Source organism: Sparus aurata, chromosome 6 (genome assembly GCF_900880675.1).
Source record: "Sparus aurata chromosome 6, fSpaAur1.1, whole genome shotgun sequence".
NCBI classification, from domain to species: Eukaryota; Metazoa; Chordata; class Actinopteri; order Spariformes; family Sparidae; genus Sparus; species Sparus aurata.
In genome coordinates, this window is record NC_044192.1 from 17,786,243 (window position 1) to 17,807,472 (window position 21,230).

Sequence of the window (21,230 nt, forward strand, 5' to 3'; positions counted from 1 at the left end):
CAAATAGACTTTTCCCATGTAGTGTATGAGTAACGCTCTGTGTTTTTAAACCACATTCTCCCATTTCTTCTCTTCATAAGACGAAGACTTGTCGAAGCGTGTTCTCCCCTTTTGTTTCTCAACGCTATGCCGCACACCGCACAGCCCACATAGACAACAGACACCCGCCCTGAATTCCAGTTAAGAGAGGTAGTGTTTTCAGAGGTGGCATGTGGAGCTTTTGAAACGGGTTGGCAGGGAGGAAAAAACAATGCACACACATGCCTTTCAGTCCAGACAATAGGACACAGAATGAAGAAGCTTCTACAAGTTTCATTCCGTTAGTGAGGAACAAAAAAGGATGGTGGATTGAGATTGTGTATGTTTTTTTCTTATTACAACACACTTCTGTTGGTAGATATTTTACAACATGTGGCCTTGTGGTTTCCATTCAGCTTTTCGGTGAAGGACACAACTTGAATCCCACTTTCTGTTGTGGTTCATACGTGTAAGACTTATTCGTACGTGGTATCACATTCATCAAGGACAACTACAGTACTGAATTGAACAATGCTGCAGTTGTTGAGCTGAGATATCTCCTGTTTTTGTTGTCATGTCTTATTGTTTTCTTTACTCTGTGAAGTACAGCTCTTGCCTTGTGTGATTTTTATATCATCAGATAAGTTAGAGGATTACACACTTGTGTGTGGGTGGAAAATTCCTACCACATAGGCTCATAAAAAACCTTAGGATTATCTCAAAAACCCAAGGTCTCCCGTGGTCTTGATCCAGGCTTCTGACTCAGGACCAAAGCCAAGTCGACTGTTTTACTTATCTCATAGGAAGTTGACACTGTTAGAAATACATAGTTGTCAATGAATAGTTCTTCTGCCATTCCAAGAAGACTTTTAAAAACTGTAATTAAAAATCAAAATATTGGATGAAACAGCTAATTCTATTTTTCTTGTTTGATGCTATAAAAGCAATGTGATTAAAATGATGTAGATAAAGAATTAACCAGCACCAGTAATAAATACTAATATACATATTGACTGTTAGCAGTGGTGATACGTACCACCACTGTTGCAAAGACAACTGGATTGTTTCTGTTTTCCTAAGAGTCGCAAGTAACAACAACACAGGACAGGACGTGTTTATTCAATCAGTAACTCTGTAATAGAAATGGATGAACCTTTTTTTTCCAGGGTGACTTTGTGCTCAGTGGTGGACCAAATTGTATAGTGAAAGCATTTTCTTAGGGAACCAATTGTAATGCTGATGATTTCATTATTCGCTTCATTGTAGAGGTAAATATTGCACTTCTTATTCTTCAACTACAGTTACTAGTTAACATTTTTATACAAAACTTTTTTTTTTAATATGGTGCATTTTCATAGAAGAAACTTCCCAAGCATAGATGAATTAGTCAGAACTGGTGCCTATCCAACCAACTGCAGCATTAAAGCGCTGCTGAGTAGAGCCTGATCGATGTATCGGTGGGTTATTTTATCGTCCAATATTGGCTTGTCACAGATATATTGAGATTGGTGTATATGTTGTCTGACATGACAACTCTTGTACAGAACGTAACGCAGAAAAAAAACAGCAGAATATTGGCCATTATATATCAATGTTGTAATATTCATACTCTGATGTAGCAGCACTGGCCCCAAAACTCCAGTTTTGGACCAGCTCTACAACTTATGTTAATGCCTCAGTAACTAGACTGGCACCCAGTAGAGTGCATACCTCCGCCAAGTACCACACAAATATGTATTTTGATCATAGATTCCAGCCACCTCCAATTCACCTGATTTTCATCAAGATCCATGCGTAAATCCCTGAGAAGTTAACGAACATGTTGCAAAATGCCCAATCTTGCAACGTTAAAGAAAATGAGAAAACTATTCCTGGATCTATCCCTTTTCCTGGGTCGGCACCAAAGGTTAATGGAGTCTATTCTAAGCTGAGACTTATCCTCTGTCCAAGTTTTGCTGAAACCCGTTCAGTAGTTTTGGTGAAATCTTGCTGACAAACCAACCAACCAAATTGACACAGATGAAAACATAACCTCTTTAGTGGAGCTAATAATGATAAATTATTATGAAAATATAACACTGACAAATCTTTTCTGTATAATGACTACATTTACTTTTAATTCTTGAAGTAAATGTTACTGACTTTGAACCTGTGACGACGTGTTGGTTGTGCTTCTTGTTTTCTGACTATTTTCCTTAAGCAAATAACCCGAGTACTTCTTCAGACACTGATAGTTAAACTACAGTCATCGAAACAAACAAACAGAGGCGAGAATACATCACTTCTTAACGAGGGTTTTGGGGGCCCTCACTGAGATGGTGGAATGGTGGAAAACAGTAGGCGCATTTCATGTTGGCAGTCCACAAAACCTCCCCGGTGCTTTCAATAGTGTTCCACAACTCTGTTTGCTGATACCACGAGAAGTGTAAGGAAAGAGGGGGTGTGAGGGGAGCAGGGTCTGAATGACATGGCATTGCTGCCTCGGCTGCTGTTCACTGACCCATCAAATGCAGACCCAGCCCCCAGTGTGAAGTACTTTTGTGTTGTCATCACCCTCAGAAGCCCAGCGAGGGGGGTTGGCGTTTGGGCACCCGGAGGGCTCAGTGCTGTGAGGCCACGGTCTGCTCTCAGGCAGCATGCATCCTCTGTTAGATGAATAAAAAGAAGCCTGTATTGTAATGAAAGCATTTGCATACTTGTGTGTTAGAGAGGGTGTTAACCTTTGACACGTTCGAGAACTGGTTGACAACAGAAACCACTTCTCAGAGTCTTGGCATTAACGCACTCGAAAATAACACCTTAGCGTACCTCGGCGTGTATGAAAACCCTTAAAGAGAGGAGCGAAAGAGCTGCTCGAGTACTTAAGATGCAAGTTTCCCCTCAAACGGCAGTTCACGCTCAAAACAGAGTGTGTCGGCTCATTTGAAAGTGAGGGATATCTGGATCTTACAGTGTGGTGTCACTTCTTTGTGGGAATTGAAAAGTAGATCTCAACTTTTTCCCCGCAGGAGAGACATAAAACTTGTTAAATAAAATGGAAACTATGGATATTTGAACAATGAAAGGCAAATATTGATGGAAGACAAATAGTAGATGAAAAACAACTTTTTTTTCCACGCTTGATAGTTGTGTCACCATTTAAAGACACAGATAGCCCAAAATTAATCAGTTTATATTGCAACAACAGAGATGAAATCTTGTTCAGAATTTATTTTAAATTGCATTGATTTGATAGTAAGGAACCTGTTTTCTTCTTCTCTTCTTAAAGGGGCCCTGCGTAATTTGAAGAAAAATTCAAAGTCAGAATTGTACTATTTACAACATCAATGAGGTAATAAACTCAGAAATATTTATTTGTTCCATAACTGAAATAACAAGTTGTTCTCAGGGGAATATATGGTCCCCAGAATACTGTTTGAAGCTAGAAAGGTGGTGGGGTCCTCCACATATAAACAAAGTAAAACAGTAAGAAAGGGTGTTCTCCTTTAAGGTCAGTTTGTTTTTTCAGTTTATACAGTCATGAAAAAATGTAATTCATCGTCATTGAAGACCTTTCTCTTCTGATTAAAATTTCTCTGTACCTCTCAGGGTGTAAATGTCCTACTGGAACGATACTTATCATGTTAAACAACAATTTGTGTTTGTAAGCAATAGAACTGGTTGTCATTTGGAGGTCAGGAAGCCATAATTCAACCCACACTTAACTTGTTAATCTATTATTTCACCAACATCTTTCATTCTGCCTGTTGTATGATTAATGTCCGTGTATGCTAACGTTGGACAAGACAATGTCCGCCTCTTCACTTGATTTTTTTAGGGGGTCTTTGTCTGTCTTTGGCTCTCAGATTCGAGGGGGCTCTTCTTTTCCAAGTACACGGCGCTTCAACAGAGAAGACTTGACTCTGAAATTCCTCCAGATAAGAGTTGCTAGGTGATGCTATTGTCAGATCTTCTTTGTGGTCCCATATTCATACCCAAATTGTAAGGTTCTTTATGAGGAGCGTCTCATTAGTAGTCATATATTCATACCAGGCCACCCCCTCCTACTTGACCCCTCCTTTACCAGTCGTGGGAAAGACAAGTCCTGGACGAGATGTGGAAGATTCAGGCAATTACTTGGAGGGCGGTCAAAAAAGATCGTCCAACTTAAACACTCTTTCAGTCCAAACATATTTGAACTGTATTACTGACATTCATTGTCTGAAACATTTGCGACCAGTAAAAAGCGTTTCCAGCACAGATAAAACATCCGTGAAGGATTTCTGAATGTATATTTAACCATCAAGTGCAAGTGTGCCTGAAGAGGGTTAGAATGATTGTTAACATCCGTGCTATGGTAGCTCAGTGCTCCATATCCATTATTAGTGGTGGGTAGTGATCATATATGTTCACTAAAGTACAAATATTATTAGTTGCATTTTATTTTACTTTACTGTATTTCTTTAGAATTGTAGCCTCAAGATGGATTTGTTGGTAGTTGACAATGATGACTGATGATACATACACTCACTGGCCACTTTATTAGGTACACCTTGCTAGTACCGGGTTGGACCCCCTTTTGTCTTCAGAACTGCTTTAATCCTTCGTGGCATAGATTCAACAAGGTACTGGAAACATTCCTCAGAGAGTTTGGTCCATATTGACATGATAGCATCACGCAGTTGCTGCAGATTTGTCGGCTGCACATCCATGATGCGAATCTCCCGTTCCACCACATCCCAAAGGTGCTCTATTGGATTGAGATCTGGTGACTGTGGAGGCCATTTGAGTACAGTGAACTCATTGTCATGTTCAAGAAACAAGTCTGAGATGATTTGCGCTTTATGACATGGCGCGTTATCCTGCTGGAAGTAGCCATCAGAAGATGGGTACACTGTGGTCGTAAAGGGATGGACATGGTCAGCAACAATACTCAGGTAGGCTGTGGCGTTGACACGATGCTCAATTGGTACTAATGGGCCCAAAGTGTGCCAAGAAAATATCCCCCACACCATTACACCACCACCACCAGCCTGAACCGTTGATACAAGGCAGGATGGATCCATGCTTTCATGTTGTTGACGCCAAATTCTGACCCTACCATCCGAATGTTGCAGCAAAAATCGAGACTCATCAGACCAGGCAACGTTTTTCCAATCTTCTATTGTCCAATTTTGGTGAGCCTGTGCGAATTGTAGCCTCAGTTTCCTGTTCTTAGCTGACAGGAGTGGCACCCGGTGTGGCTGCTGCTGTAGCCCATCCGCCTCAAGGTTCGACGTGTTGTGCGTTCAGAGATGCTCTTCTGCATACCTCGGTTGTAACGAGTGGTTATTTGAGTTACTGTTGCCTTTCTATCAGCTCGAACCAGTCTGGCCATTCTCCTCTGACCTCTGGCATCAACAAGGAATTTGCGCCCACAGAACTGCCGCTCACTGGATATTTTCTCTTTTTCGGACCATTCTCTGTAAACCCTAGAGATGGTCGTGCGTGAAAATCCCAGTAGATCAGCAGTTTCTGAAATACTCAGACCAGCCCGTCTGGCACCAACAACCATGCCACATTCAAAGTCACTTAAATCACCTTTCTTCCCCATTCTGATGCTCGTTTTGAACTGCAGGAGATCGTCTTGACCATGTCTACATGCCTAAATGCATTGAGTTGCTGCCATGTGATTGGCTGATTAGAAATTTAAGTTAACGAGCAGTTGGATAGGTGTACCTAATAAAGTGGCCGGTGAGTGTACATGTTAAAGCATTGTGTATAATTTAAAATGGGAATATATAAGTAATAGTTTGTAGCATTTAAGTTAGCTGGGTTGACAAAATTTTACTTACAAATGTACAAACAGTGTTGTTTAAAGTACCCAAAGGTCATACTTGTAGGAAAGTGAAAGTCATCCATATGAACAGTACTTGAATAAAAGTCTGAAAGTATCTGATATTAAATGAAGATAAGTATCACAAGAAAAAGTAAAGTATGCACATATGTATACGTATGTAGCCTATATACACAGTAACGGAATATAAAACTAAGTAAATTTATTCAAGTACTGTTGTTAGAATTTGAGGTACTTGTACTTTACTTGTATATTTACATTTTCTGCTACTTTATACTTCCTCTCTGCTACATTTTGGAGGCAAATATTGCACTCATTTCCACAGTACGTTTATTTGATAACTTTAGTCACTTTTCAGATTACATACTACTTTTAAATGTATATTAGCAATCAGAAAAAAACAACCCACACACAATATCATAATCAATTAAATGCTGAAAATGGGATCCCATAACTGAGTGATTACATAAATGCAAGTGTATGATTTATTTTCACTTGTACTTTTGCTACTTGAATTAATTTATTGTTTATAAATCACTTTTGATACATAAGTTATTATTTGTGACATTCACTTTTATCAAAGTAATAATTCTGCATGATATCTTTACTTTCACTCAAGTACAACTTTTACAACATGTAATCTGCAAAATAACTTGTTACAAAGGTAATCAAATAAATGTAGTGGAGAAAAATGCAATGTCTGTCCCTTAATTATAGTTAGTGGAAAATACAGCAGCAGAAAAAGTAAAGTAAAAGTGTACGAAAAAATGAGTACAGTACTTGATTAAATGTACTTAGTTACATTCCATCAGTGTGTAAATATATACAATTATACATTTAGGGCATTTGGCAGACGCCTTTTTCCAATTACTGATATGATTTTTTAGGACAGGATGTAATACTGGTTTGTTATCAATACAATGACAATGAATGAGTTTATGAACATATTTCTCAATGAAACAGGTGCGGTCCAGTTGCTCTGGCCACGCCCCCTCCCTGCCATATTTGGATAACTCCAGCATTCCACAGCGGGCGGGGCGGGGCGATGACGCCACCTGTTTGTCAATGGTGTGCGGGCTCGTGCTCACTCAGCCGGTCGGAGTATTGGGAGAAGTGGAGCCAGCGAGACAGACGGAGGAGTCCGGAGAGACGTTCTGGATATAAAACCACGACTTTTTTTCTTTTATTACAAAAAGAAAAAGTTGTGTGAAACCATGGAGCTCCGTCGGGTCAACTTGTTTTTGTTTTTATTTATTAACCAAGTTTTTGCCAGCCTTCAGTCGAAAGAAAGTAAGTAGTTTTTTTTTTTTCTCGAAATAAAAGTGTCGCCTAGCTTCATCGCACCTCATGAGTCAAGAGGTCGGAATTTAAATAGCCTGCTTTCAGTTTTACCTACGTTTTTTATCATTAGTTTTTATGTTTTGTTTCACTGTCGAGGTTATTCTTCATGCAGGCTGTTGGTCTTTGTTCTGTTTTGTTTTAAAGTCAGTTTCAGATGATGTATTGTGGTGAATATATGTATGAAGTCCTTCAACTCTTCTATTTAAACCTTCTCTAAAGACTTTATAATACTTTAAATCATTAAAAAAAAAAATCTATTTTCAACACATAGTCTTTTTAAAAAGATGAATTAATCGGTCCTGGCTTTAAGTGGCACCTGTGAGATGTCTCAACATGTCAGCTTTTTTTGAGTCACCCGTGGTGTAGATTCATGTATTTCTCTCGTCATGGTCATTTAACTGCCCACGCCTTTCTCAGACATTATTAGTGCTGTATCCTGGATCTGGAGGACACGGTCAATGAAGTCCTGAATCGGACCGACATGCCTGATTAAAACGTCAAAGCATGGCATGTGCCCCCCATAAAGCTGGTGGCCCCAGAGATCAAGGCAGTGGATTTGATTGTTCAGTCGAATTATAGTCATTTCCACTTCTTTAACAACCTATTACACACAAAAACAATAGGAAACACTTTTTTCTTTCTTTTAAAGCTAAATCCTTATTTTATTACATAGGCAATATATGTTTTTGATGCATCAGGTGTCATTACATGCGTCTGTGCTTGTTGTAACCTTAAGTCATATGTGTTTCTGTTTGTCTCTGTAGAAATATTGCTGGATATGAGCGCTTCAGGATCAGAATTGGGGTGGTTGACGTTGCCACATGAGAACGGAGTGAGTATTTATACCTCGACAGGCATTTTTAAGACTTCGGGTTCAAGCCCTGGAGTTGTCTTTCTCTGTGTTACATGACAAACGTAGAAAAAATAAAAAGGCAGCTGAAGATAAGTCGGTGAAAGAATTTTATGTTGTAAAAACAATAACAGAGGCCTCTTCCTGCTCATTCAGTCCACTAAAAAAGGTCTCTGGGAGAGATGGAATGACTGGCAGCTCGATGAGGTTTGGCAGAGCGCAGTTAGTCTTGTTTTAACGTTTTCCCTTCATAAAAAAATCACATGAATGTCATTAAAATGTCAAGGTATGACCTACATTTCGATTTACAGTACTGAGTTTGCATTTTTACAAAATTATGGGAGATAGTTTTCATTCCCTCACTAAACTGTAAAACTAATTTGTAAGACTTTTTCTGTCGTGATTGCTCATCTGAATTCAGAGAGGACAGCAGGAAGGTGATCTCGTTGTGGAAAGACATAAGTAAAAGAGACAGAAAGACTGGTCCATGTGTGTAGAAGCCGTCCCTCTATCTATAGTTCAGTGGCTTTCCATCTAAAAAAAGCAACAGGACATGGCCATTTCCAGTTTTTAGCCTACAATTCTCGGGTGACTGTTCTCAAAGATCTAAAGATTCTCGACTTATCGGATGGGATCTCCCCTTCTTTATCAAGCTGATAGAACATTTGCACGCTTGTAAAGTATATTTAAATTGTTACAAGTAAGGCCTGACTTCAGATAACACATTTAAACTGTTTATCTTCTAAATGCAGTATAAGCTGTATGAGCAGATAACAAGAGTTGGGTGGTAATTACAAGAAATTGCTAGAAATACAGTATTTGATATTGAAAAAAATTTAAAGAATCTCATCTTTGTAACCATGAAAATGACCCAAATGATCTATAGATGCCTCATAAAGTTCTGCTCTAATGGTACAAGTTGGGTTTTTTTTTGGAAACAGTGGCTCATAATGTACAGGTAAACGTTGATTTTAATCCCTGAAACACACCAGAACTGCTAACATATGAGGTGTTACTTTTTCACCGTTAAATAGAGGCTTTTAATCTTTCTTCGCGTCATCGCTTCCCTCTCTTAAAAACTCTTAATTGCTGCCAATTTTGCTGCCATGCCTTCACGCTACGTTTATAAAGCTCATTTAAATGCCATAAATCTTAGTTGGTATTCTACAGTAGTATTTGCTGGATTTATGTGTGTGTCTCACACACATGCCACCCCAGTGTGTTAGTAAAAACCACACACGATGTGTAAGCACCGCACATGTCCAGGCCAATAATCTTAATTTGTGGAAAAAAGCTCCAGCTCACTCCTGCGCTTTATGAGCTTCTCACTCAGCATGAAAGAAGAGGCGTCTCATCAGTAAAACTGGTTTTTGGCAGGAACAAAGCATCTCGACCCTGTACTTATCCCCTGACAAAAAATGCCTTTTCTCCTTTCATTATTGTTGCATGGTAAGAGTGACTGTTGCACCTTAAATTAATCACCATCCTCTCTATGTTTCTCTTTCTGTTCTAAAGTGGGAGATAGTCCAGACGGTGGTGAACGGCTCACTTTATTACACCTACAGTGTTTGTAACATAGACTCTACTGAACAGGACAACTGGGTACGCACAACATTCATCCAGCGGCGCCCGGGGACCACACGGGTCTCTGTGGAGCTCCACTTTATTGTGCGAGACTGCAACACTTTTGAAGGTGCTTCTGTCGCCTGCAAAGAAACCTTCAACCTTTACCTCTCAGAGGCTGACGCCGACGTGGGAACCAACTTCCGGAAAGGCCAGTTCCGCAAAGTGGCCACCATCGCTCCTGATGAGGTCACAAGGGGCCGTGTGCTGAAGGTCAACATGGAGACAAGGATCGTGGGGCCTCTGTCTAGAAAGGGGTTCTACCTTGCTTTTCAGGACATGGGCGCTTGTGTGGCGCTGCTCTCCGTCAGAGTCTACTACAAGACCTGCCCGTCCACTGTGCAGAGCTTGGCGGCCTTCCCGGAGACCGTGGCGGATGCTCTCAGGGAGGTGGAGGGAGCCTGTGTGAAGAACGCCGTGAGTCAGGCCACCCCACGCATCTACTGCACAGCTGAGGGAGAATGGGTGGTTCCCGTGGGTCAGTGCCAGTGTCTGGCAGGCTATGAAACCACCGGGGAGTCCTGCCAAGGTAAGCACAGCCAGAAATACGCCACGCATGCACTCAACTGAGACATGTTTGTGTTGCCATGTGAGTTATAGTAAATGAAACACCTCCAACCACTACTTTGGCAACTACTGAGGAATGAGCTCAGAGGAATGTTAATTGTGTCTGGTTTGCTTAGAGAATCTATCTCAGACACACACTCCATATCTGTCTCGAAGTTGGCCAGGTACAGGAGGATTTAGGATGGGATTTATAACCTGTTTGTTTGGTTTAGATTTCTAAGGTAACCACAGATTGCTCCATGTAATAGAGATCAGAATCACAGACGACATTTCGACAGCCTTCCACTTAAAGCCTCATCTCTTTACCTGTTGGGCAATAGCACATTCTCTCCACTGCTTTTCTCTCAGGACTTGGCTGAGGCTCTAGTTTTATGGCTGGAGGTGATAAAGTACTGTACAAGACAGATGTGTCCAAATTACTACCACAGCGAGAATTTGTACTGGAAAACTTGCAAAGAAGTATACTCAAAGATGTCAGTATGTAATCTAAAGTTGTTTTGTTGAATGTGATGTTGTTGGACATTATGCTCCCACAGTTATTCAGCTGTTTAAAGGTGCAATCAGTGAGAAAATTATCTAAAATTATCAACAAAGAGTGAAAGAATAACAGTGTCCCAGAGGTATGAGAAATATCAACGGAAGTTAGCATGCTAACAGGCTAGCTGCAGCCCGTTCTGCTCAAGAGCTCCTGTGCTAGCACTGTAAACCCCCCCGAACTTAAGTTACTGGCAGCAACGACAGCAGGAGTTAACAGCAGTTCACGATAGTGTTGAGTACAAATATGACAAATGGACAATTGTTTCATTGCACCTTTAAAGCTGGAAAAGAGCTAAAAGAAAAAGTCTTCAAGAAAAACTTTTACTTTCTTTTTGTAGGCTTCACTATATCAGTGATGTTTTTCAGCATATATCATCTATGATTTATAGTAAATTCTTCATTAAAGGGAAATTAAACATTGAGATATTTACATGGAGGCAGCTTTTCAAAACCAAAACCCACAAAAAGAAAGACTGAGAGAAATCTGGGAACATACTGGTGTCTATTACTATGAGTGACACCCTGGCTAAGGTTAACTATGCAAAAACTTTACAGTATGCTCTGCCCTGGAGAAAGACCTGTTAGTACATATACACATAACAAACAGATGTGCGCAGTCAAAGGCATAACTGTGGTGTTCCTACTGTATTTGCTCCCACTGTTTGTGTGGACGTTCTGGCATTTCTCGGGTGTGGTGTGTTTAACTGTCTGGAGGAAACGTGGGAGGAAGGAGAGGGTATAGAGAGAAGAGGAAGGAGGGGAGGAAGGGCACAGTATGGTGCGGGGCTTTCTGAAAGGAATTCTTTCGCCCTGGCGTCACCTCCAGCACTGATTGACTGAAGGAAGGGCCGTGTGAATGTGTCAGGATGACTACCTGAGCTGGTCTTCTGCCTCGCAAGTATTTGTTGTGCGACAGTTGCCAAGGCGACAGGAACCACAGATTACAGGGATGGGGCCGACACGCCTATCAGAGGTTAGACTGAGTCAGGCTGCGGTTTATGACTCCTGATGGTCCGAGTCACCTTAACTGGCAGAGTTTAGTCGCTTCCTCCTGTAAAAAGAGATTGATCCTACTCACCAGATGAAAAGAATGAGATTAAAAGAAAATGAATCAATTGTTTTGATAGTTGAGTCATTGTTTAATCCTATATTTCTTAGAAAAAATGGAAAGTTTCAATTGCTATAATTTAATACTTTTCAGTTTTTTTAATCCCTCTTAACTGAATATCTTTGAACTGTCTGTCAGACAAGTCAGGACATTTCTCACTTTTTTGTTTCAGTATATAGACCAAACGAAAGATTGAGTAGTTGAGAAAATGAGAGCCAGATTAATAGTTAATGACAATTATTGTTAGTTGCAGCCCTAAATACCGTTTACAGATAAGTGTTGAACTTCAAAGCGTGAATCATGTACTGTGGTTGTAAAAAAGAGGACAGAATATGAGAGCAAGGCGGGGAGGAAGTTGAGGCAGAGGAATGTTTCGGTCTTTGAGGCTCTTGACACCGCAGGCGGACTCTGAGCCGAGCACCTGAAACGGAAGCCAGCAGGGGAAGTGAGGAAATATTCATGATGTGGAAAAACTGTGATTCCAAAGTCTGGAGGATGACCTGATTGTTAGGATATCAGGAAACATGTTTTATTACGTAAGTTAAAACGTAATTAACATAAGTCGTTTGTCTCAGCCAGCTCACTAATTCCAATTTTACTAGAGAAAGTGATATCCTCAGAGGCTCATGTGGATTCCAGTGAAGAGCCCAACTGTTGTGGGAAAAGGAAATAAAGTGAGATGAGGAGGAATGCTGACTGACACAAATAAGCAGGTTGTCCTTGGTCGGAGACACAGGGTGGGGAGTCGAGTCGACAGTTGGTGCATGAGGGTGGTTAGCTTCGTGGCTGCTTAGTTAAGTGTGGAGTGTAATTTAGTCAAGAGGATTAGTAGAGCAACAGGACAGCTGTTAGCCAATGACATGCCCCCGCTTTGCCTCCCTTTGCTCTTTCATCCGGTTGTTAACACACGCAACGAGCTCCCTAATCCATGTTCCCACTCATTAGAACAATGGGCCGACACAAAGAGCAAAAAACAGATTCAATTAACAGATGCACCGGTGCGGAACTGAAGTCCTTTTCACGTGTGTGTTGTAGTCAGAAAGGAGCGTGGGACAATCGGGAGGACAATTACCAATCGAACAGCGGAAATAAAAGTTAGTTGATTGAAAACTTGTGAGCCAAATTAAAGTCATATTTCAAGATGTATAAGGTTCCTATAAAATATGAGTAAATAAGCAAATCGTTTGAATCCAAACTTTGCACTAACAACGTTTGTATTCATGTATTGCACACATGCCGCCATTTGCGAGCTGTATAATGAGTAGTGCAACATATTTATGGCACCACTCTGTCCAATCTGAGAGACAATAGATGAATGGGGCTGGAGTTTCTTTGGTACGTGACAGAGGTCCTGCTGCCCCGGCTCAAGATGAAATGGGCTGGCCCCCTTTTCTTGTGCGAAGAGACCACAGCTACACCCCCTCTGTGGCCAACTGACTCCCCAGAGAGAACTTCTGTTGGTGCTCCAGACCTTTGCCCCCACCCCCACCCCCCCTTTTCTTCCATCTATTCATCTCCATCCCTCCTACTCAAATTCAACCTGCTCCTTCTCCTCCAGCTCGGCAATACTTGGAGTGCAAAGGTCCTTCTGCCTTTGTGGTGAAGTAACGCAAGCACGTCTTCAATCCAGGGTTCACTCGACCTCTTCTCACGGCCACCAGCACAGGGGCCAGATGAAAGGCCCCTCCAGAATGAAAGCAGAGAGAGGAGATCCTTCCTAAGATCCATTCTTTTAAAGTTTTCTGCTGGAACCTTTGTATCAGCCCAGAGAGTATGTGCATCTGTTTCCATAAACACACTGAAAATCATCTCCAGCAGCTTTTCCTCTTTCCCGATTCTCTTGTCCTCTTAACTGTTCAACCTTGGATGCTGTAATTTGCAACCGGTGTCAGGGGGTTAGGGGAAGGAAGGAAGGAAGAATGAGAGGAAACAGCAGTGTTCAGACTGAATTGCAGCTCTTGCATCCTGGTTTCTGTCCACTCTGCATGTTCATTAACCTCCCATGCCCTGGAAGGCTGTTTATCTGTGTGCAGAAATGTCCATCAAAAACAGTTTCCAAAGTGCCACTTCCTTTGGCAAAAACATAAATATTATCTGCCAGAGAGTAAGAAAAGGGAGTTCACAGATCAGATCACCTGGTGGATTTAATGCTCTGCTGTCATCCGCTTGACACTGGCGTTGCGACCTGAGATTAGGCCTCCAGGCGAAAAAGGCGAGTGGAGGCAGATCGTCAGGGAAATCCCTGCTCATTCCTCTGCACACAAAGACTCTGTGATTATAGGTTACTCACAACAAAATGCTTCCTGTCGGGTGGAAGGAGCTGGTATTACAGAGACAGCTTCATTGTTTGCATTTTGATCACTCATTCCTTCCTGTGTTTGTCTGTTTCACAGTTTCTTCTTTATGACCTGTTTAAACTAACACACACACCTTCTTCTTTATCTCACACAGTGTGCAAACCAGGCTACTTCAAGCCGTCTGTGTCCAGCAAGTTTTGTCAGGTTTGTCCTGATAACACCAAGCCCTCAGCAGCCGGCGCCACTGAGTGTCAGTGTGAGGAGGGTTTCTTCCGTTCCCCCTCAGACCCCCCGACATCACCCTGCTCTGGTAACCACTCGATGTCTGTTACAAAATCTTTTAGCACTTTAAAGGCAGGTCAGGAGCTCAGGCTAACTCTTCTGTGTCACCTACTTCCTCCCAAAGCTCCACCCAGTGCCCCTCGTGACCTGAGCGCCACCACCCTGTCAGCAGAGGGCAGAATGCAGCTGTCCTGGAGCCCACCGCTGGTGACCGGGGGTCGCAGTGATCTCACCTACAGCGTGGTGTGCGAGCTCTGCGACGAGGCCTCATGCGTCCCCTGTGGCGAGAAGATCCGCTTCGAGCCGGGTCCTACTGACCTGGAGGAGCCCGCAGTCATCGTGACTGACCTGGATTCTCATCTCAACTACACGTTCACGGTGGAGTCTCACAGCGGCGTGTCCCACTTTGGCACCGAGAGGCAGACTGTGAGCATCACCACAGCTCTTGACTACACAGGTTAGCTCGGCCACATATAAACGTTTTGCTTTTTGCTTTGTTCAAAGAGGAAAAATTATGTCAAATTAAATCTAGGGATGCAACAATTAGTCAATTTTTGGGGCAAAAAAAATCAGTTTATGTTATTTGTACCCAAGAAAACAAGGAAATGGTTCAACCGATAAACTGGTGCACCTATAATGATATCGGTTATATCTAAATTATAAGTGTTATTGCAAAATAAACCATTCTTTTGTTCTGGCTTCCCTTCGCCACAAGCTGAACCACATCTGTTGAAGGTGGAAGAAACCCCTTTGTTATTCCACTAAATAATGTTGTATAAGCTATCCGTTAACAAATTGCCTTTGTTTGCCAGAAGGTTAAATCACTGACACAGAAATGTACATTATGTTATTCTCTATAGTAACATTATTTATAGAAATGAAACCCCAGAGAGGTGTGACCCCAAAACCGTTATAAAACACAAATCCAAATACACCCGTGTGGGATTTTCAATGTTTAGTGCTGTTAAAAATGTACTCTCAACATCAACCACAGATACAGAGCTTATAACAATAACATTATATTTAATGATGTTTTACAGCTGCGGTCTCTAAGTCCCCAAACAGGAATAATTTGTTATAGTTTGAAACATGTCATCTGTTCAAAATTATGTTTAATGAATTCTCAGAAAATTAGAGTCAGGAACTATGCAGGTGATAAAAAAAAATGTTAGGTGTGTTTATTTGAGCTGTCACAGTCACCAAGATGAGTGACAAAAACATTTTACATGTGAGAAAAAATCCATTGTACAAAAAGAAACTCTTACTGCACAAAGAAGTATTCAGTCTGACCCATGGAGTCCCAAAGGCTTTCATTTCCAAACGTCCTTTCCAAAGACTGTGATTACTCACTAACCATTATTTTGCTTTCTGTCTCTCACCGACCGTTAGATCCCCCCAAGGTGACGTTGATCCATCTGGATGATCGCGGCCCCACCAGTCTGTCTCTGTCCTGGACTCTGTCTCGCAGGCCTCCAGCCCACATCAATCACCGCTATGAGCTTATGTACCGCAGAAAAGTAAGACAGACGGCTTTGTGATCTTTTGTCTCTCCTTCCTCCTTTCAAAGTCGAGGCAGTCTTGTGAAATCTTCACAGAGTTTCTGGTTAAGTCAACACTAAATATTCTAATCCACTTAATTTTCTTCATAGGATGATGAAGGCGAGCGAGATGTGACCACCTACACAGTCTTGATTTTGGAGAAAACCTCAGTCCAGATTAACGACCTCACCCCAGACACTACTTACATGTTCAGGGTGCAAGCAATGAGTCCTGAAGGCCACCCTGGCAGCTACAGCGTGGAGCACGAGTTCCATACTTCACCATTAGGTACGAGCAGACACAAAGTCTACAGAATTGTCTCTTTGTATAAGCTTTAATTTCACATACCTGACTTAATGAATGTTTTCCCTCTCTGCAGCCGAGTCTCAGGTCCAGAACAACTCCACCATGGTGATGGGAGCTGTATTTGGAGTGGTGGTTATTCTGCTTGTTGTGGTGGCCGTCCTGCTCCTGCGTAAAAGGTTGGTGACACGATAGATGTTATCTGCACGTCTGGTGTGACAGCTCAGGGAGGGTTATCAGTAATAGCCAGTGCTGTGATTGAATACAGCCCTCAGAGACTGACCTGCAATTACTAAAAAAGCCAGTCTGTATTCTGTTGGGTCGTGTAGTGATTGTTCATGTTTTTCCTCTCAGGAGACTGAGCTCTCGTGGCAGGGGAGGACCTGAAGATCCCTACTTTTCAACAGGTAAGAAAACCATTCTGCACACAGATAAAACAGTTCTTTCAAGTTACCATGTAGTCTAATATTCTGGTTGTTATTTACAATTTAGATCAGCTCAAGCCTCTGAAGACGTACGTTGATCCACACATGTACGAGGACCCCAACATCGCCATCCAGAAGTTTGTCACAGAGATCGACCAGAGTGCCATCAGCAAACAAAAAGTCATCGGTGTTGGTGAGTGTTGTTTAAAAATCAGCCTTCCATTTGATTAAAATCTCGAAGTGCTCTTTCTAACGCCTGCTGTTTGTCTGCTGATCAGGAGAGTTTGGCGAAGTGTTTCGGGGCACAATGAAGACTCCCGGGCGAGGGGAGGTGGCCGTAGCGATCAAGACCCTGAAGCCGGGGTACTCGGAGAAACAGAGGCAGGACTTCTTGAGCGAGGCCAGCATCATGGGGCAGTTCTCGCACCCAAATATCATCCGCCTGGAGGGAGTCGTCACCAAATGTGAGTCGATGACCTCGGACAGAAGTCAAGCAGTAATTCACAACTCATTTGCCTCAACTGCTTGTGTACGTTTCTTTCCATAAACACAACTTTTTGTTTAATTTTCAGACAAGCACATCATGATAGTGACAGAATACATGGAGAACGGAGCTCTTGACACATATCTGAAGGTAGGTACACGTGTTTGGTCAAATGAGCTTCAGACCTCATATTTTTAATCCTTAATAATTACATTACCTGGAAACTACATATGTATCTGTCTATTTCCTTGTGTTGGATTATATTAAAGGAAGAGAAAGCCGTAAGAAGGACATGCAAGAAGAAAAAGTTTAATTATTTTATGGGAGTTATGGGACTTTTGATTGGTCTGGCAGTGTGACCTCCTGAAATGTTCACCATGGGGTGTCAGTAGGGCTGCAACCAAGGATTATTTTCATCATCGATTAATCTACTTTTTATTATCGTGTTAAAAATATGCTATCAATGACATAGAAAAGCAGCAAATCCTCACACTAGCAAGTACTTGGCTTTTTTTGCTTGAAAAATGACTGAAACGATTAATCAGTCTTTAAGAAAGTTGGCGACTTATTTCCTTTGGTCATCACAAGGACGGCTTGTTGCAGCTCTAGTTGTCAACCAGCGTAGACCAGAGGACATCACCCGCCCTGGTCTAGAAATAGTCTGGCTCCTAACTCCCCAAAATAACAGACAATTCGTCACAAAAACAACAAAAACAATGTTTCAATAAGGTATAATTAAGTTATTTAATATTTGTATTTTTTTCCTCTCTAGGACCGTGATGGAGAGATTCCATCGTACCAGCTCGTGGGGATGCTGCGTGGAATAGCTGCTGGCATGAAATACCTCTCTGACATGAGCTACGTCCACCGTGACCTGGCAGCGAGAAACGTTCTGGTCAACAGCAACCTGGAGTGTAAAGTGTCTGATTTTGGCCTGTCGCGTGTGCTGGAGGATGATGCTGAGGGCACCTACACAACGAGAGTAAGTCCCAGCCTAAAAAGCACAGCAACAGAGAAACGACCCTTGTGTTTTTTTTCTTCTAGTAATAAAGACCAGACTGTTAATGGTATTTCACTCTCGTGTGTCCAATCTTAAGTGTTGGTCTTTCAGCGCCTTCTGTTCCCACTCCCATCACCCATTAAATATGATTTGTTAATGTTTCTCTTCTGTCAGGGAGGTAAAATCCCCATTCGCTGGACTGCCCCCGAGGCCATTGCATACAGGAAATTCACCTCAGCCAGCGACGTGTGGAGCTTCGGCATAGTCATGTGGGAAGTCATGGCATTTGGAGAACGGCCCTACTGGGACATGAGCAACCATGAGGTATGTTTTATCAGTCATAGTTGAGATGATGGATTGTTTTGGCCTGTGCAGGTCAAACTTCAATGTGTATTACCGCTGAGAGTCTGTGCCTGGTAGGTGGTGATAGAAAGTTGCCTGAAGTCCATGTGTAGTTTCCCACCATCCTCTTCCAATTAACAGCTAAAGTCAACATAGGAACACAGACTGTTCATTCTCTTTGTCTGCCGCTGCTGCCATAAATATACTTTAAGTCAAAGCAATGCCCTCACTCTGCCCCCGTCTCTTCCTCAGGTTATGAAGGCTATCAACGAGGCCTTCAGGCTTCCTGCTCCGATGGACTCCCCATCCGCTATTTACCAGCTCATGCTCCAGTGTTGGCAGCAGGACCGTGCCAAACGACCTCGCTTCTCTGACATCGTCAACATTTTGGACAAACTGCTCCGAAGCCCAGAGTCTTTGAAACCCATCGCAGACTTCGACCCACGGTATGAACCTTACTTTGATTGTAGTCTGAAGTGAAAGTGATCAAAATTCAAAATAGATTCTCACATAATAGTAATCGCATGTAATCAGTGTTCATAACGCAGCGGTGAATGATGACTAACCCAAGCGTATTCTGTTCCTTGCAGCGTGTCCATCCGCCTGCCCAGCACCAGCGGCTGTGACGGCACCATGTTCAGATCGGTGCCCGAGTGGCTGGAGTCCATCAAAATGAGCCAGTACAACGAGAGCTTCGCTCGCGCCGGGATCACAACCATGGAGCAGGTGCTCGCCTTGAGGCATGAGTAAGTGCACACATGGCACAGGTGCAGCGCTGCCACACAGCGCTGATTTATCTGGCACCGCGCCACATTTTGTAGTAACACAGAGAAAGTATTGAGCTCTCAGCTTGAACATTTGTTATCCAGTTTGTGAATGCAGGAATACTCCACAACGCCTCTGCCCATGTCATTCCTCTCATTCTTTGCTGCCATAACTTCAGCAGCAGTGGTCCCCCGCCTTATTAGTCTGATTTACCCCACAGCTATATCAAGTCATCTTTCATCAATGCCATCTGCTACGAACCAAATGTGTTCATTTAAGTTATTTATTTTTTAAGACCATTAATGATGTATATAATTAACGTTTTCATACAATTTGATGATCAATACGCTGGTTTGGTCATTTGCACCATTACCATCTGGGAGACAAGAGGCAAACATTTAAACCATTTATCCTTTACTTATAGCTCACTATTTGATCAATTACTTTCATTTAACTATTTCAACCGTTTATCCATTACTTGTAGCTGTTTTAACAATTGGCCTAATTTTGCATACTTTTAGATAACTGTTTCAGTTGTTTATCAATTACATTTATCTTACCATGTCAACCATTTACATATTCTTTTATACCTATTCTTTTAACTATTTTAATCCTTTTATTTATAACTTTTTGAACAGTCTTTGCTCCAATATGTGCTTATTTGTTTCTATTCAAAGTGTATTTTCTATTTTTTCTAATTAGTCGAGATTCTCGACAATCTTTCTTGTGGTACAAGTTGGGGACCACTGCTCTACAAGTACCAGTGTGGTCTCCTTCTGTTAGACAGAGTCCGTATTGTTTTTAGCACACTCTAAAACGGTCTCATGTGTCTTTTCCTCTCAGAGACATCAGGAATATTGGAGTGCGGTTGCCCGGTCACATGAAGAGGATAGCGTACAGCATCCTGGGCCTGAAAGACGAGACCAGCTCCCTCAGCGTGTTTGCAGTGTGATCTAAGCATTCCTTCAAATCAAAGTGCACTGACCGACCATGCCATTTCACTCATGGACAAGGAGGACTGAGGTGGGGGGGTGAAACTGAGCTACGCTGCTGAGGGTTTTTTTCTCCCGTCTTTTTCTGTGGAGCAGCGTGGCGCGACTGAAGAGGACCCTCCAAAACCACTCAGAGAGGACTGAGATTAAAAAACACTTATGTACTTTATGATATGAACAGAAAATGAATAATTTATCTTTATGTAAAAATGTTTTATATGTCGAATATAAACAAGTTAAGCGATTTAGTGAATAAAAAAGTGCAAAATGTGAGACGATGTTAGAGTGCTTGGTTTGTATTTACTGGATGACTGAATTATTTTATGCTCTATATGATAACGGGCTTTTTCTTCCAAGCACTCAGTTTATCCCGTCGGTGTGTCTGGATCCTTAAATCTGTTGGTTTTTCTACATTTTTGTGATCAAAGAGACTGACTTGTAAATTTGGAATGGTTATTCCACTCAGGGCAAAGAATCACACATTCTTATGTTTTGTCGTAGTTTGTCTCTGTATGACATATATTTTCCTCTCTATGTTTACATAATGTCTTAATACAACTGTTCATTTTTTTTATTTAATATTTATTTTATTGTGTATTTATGTCATTTGTTACATGAGATATAACTCTGATCTGTCGCGTGTTTGCCAGGCGGTGTATTTTTGTGTTTAAATAAAATCAATGTTCCCTTTTGACTGAATCACTTTTCTGTACTGCTTTTTTAGCTGGTTAAGGCTGACATCTCTCTCTCTCTCTCTCTCTCTCTCTCTCTCTCTCTCTCTCTCTCTCTCTCTCTCTCTCTCTCTATATCTATCTATATCTATCTATATCTATATATATATATATATATATATATATATATATATATATATATATATATATATATATATATATATATATATATATATATATATATATTATATATATATATATATATATATAT

At 41.6% G+C, this 21,230-nt stretch overlaps 1 protein-coding gene across 1 annotated transcript; it reads left to right on the top strand.

Annotated features, from left to right (window-relative positions):
* Positions 1 to 6,943: 6,943 nt before the first annotated feature.
* Positions 6,944 to 20,987, top strand: epha2a (eph receptor A2 a). The gene is made up of 17 exons (XM_030421520.1): positions 6,944 to 7,123; positions 7,939 to 8,006; positions 9,540 to 10,176; positions 14,311 to 14,466; positions 14,563 to 14,895; positions 15,828 to 15,955; positions 16,088 to 16,265; positions 16,357 to 16,459; positions 16,635 to 16,687; positions 16,773 to 16,898; positions 16,984 to 17,169; positions 17,278 to 17,339; positions 17,962 to 18,171; positions 18,364 to 18,513; positions 18,784 to 18,977; positions 19,122 to 19,277; positions 20,140 to 20,987. The coding sequence occupies exons 1-17, from the start codon at positions 7,048 to 7,050 to the stop codon at positions 20,246 to 20,248; spliced, it is 2,925 nt and encodes a 974-aa protein (XP_030277380.1). The 5' UTR covers positions 6,944 to 7,047; the 3' UTR covers positions 20,249 to 20,987.
* Positions 20,988 to 21,230: the final 243 nt, after the last annotated feature.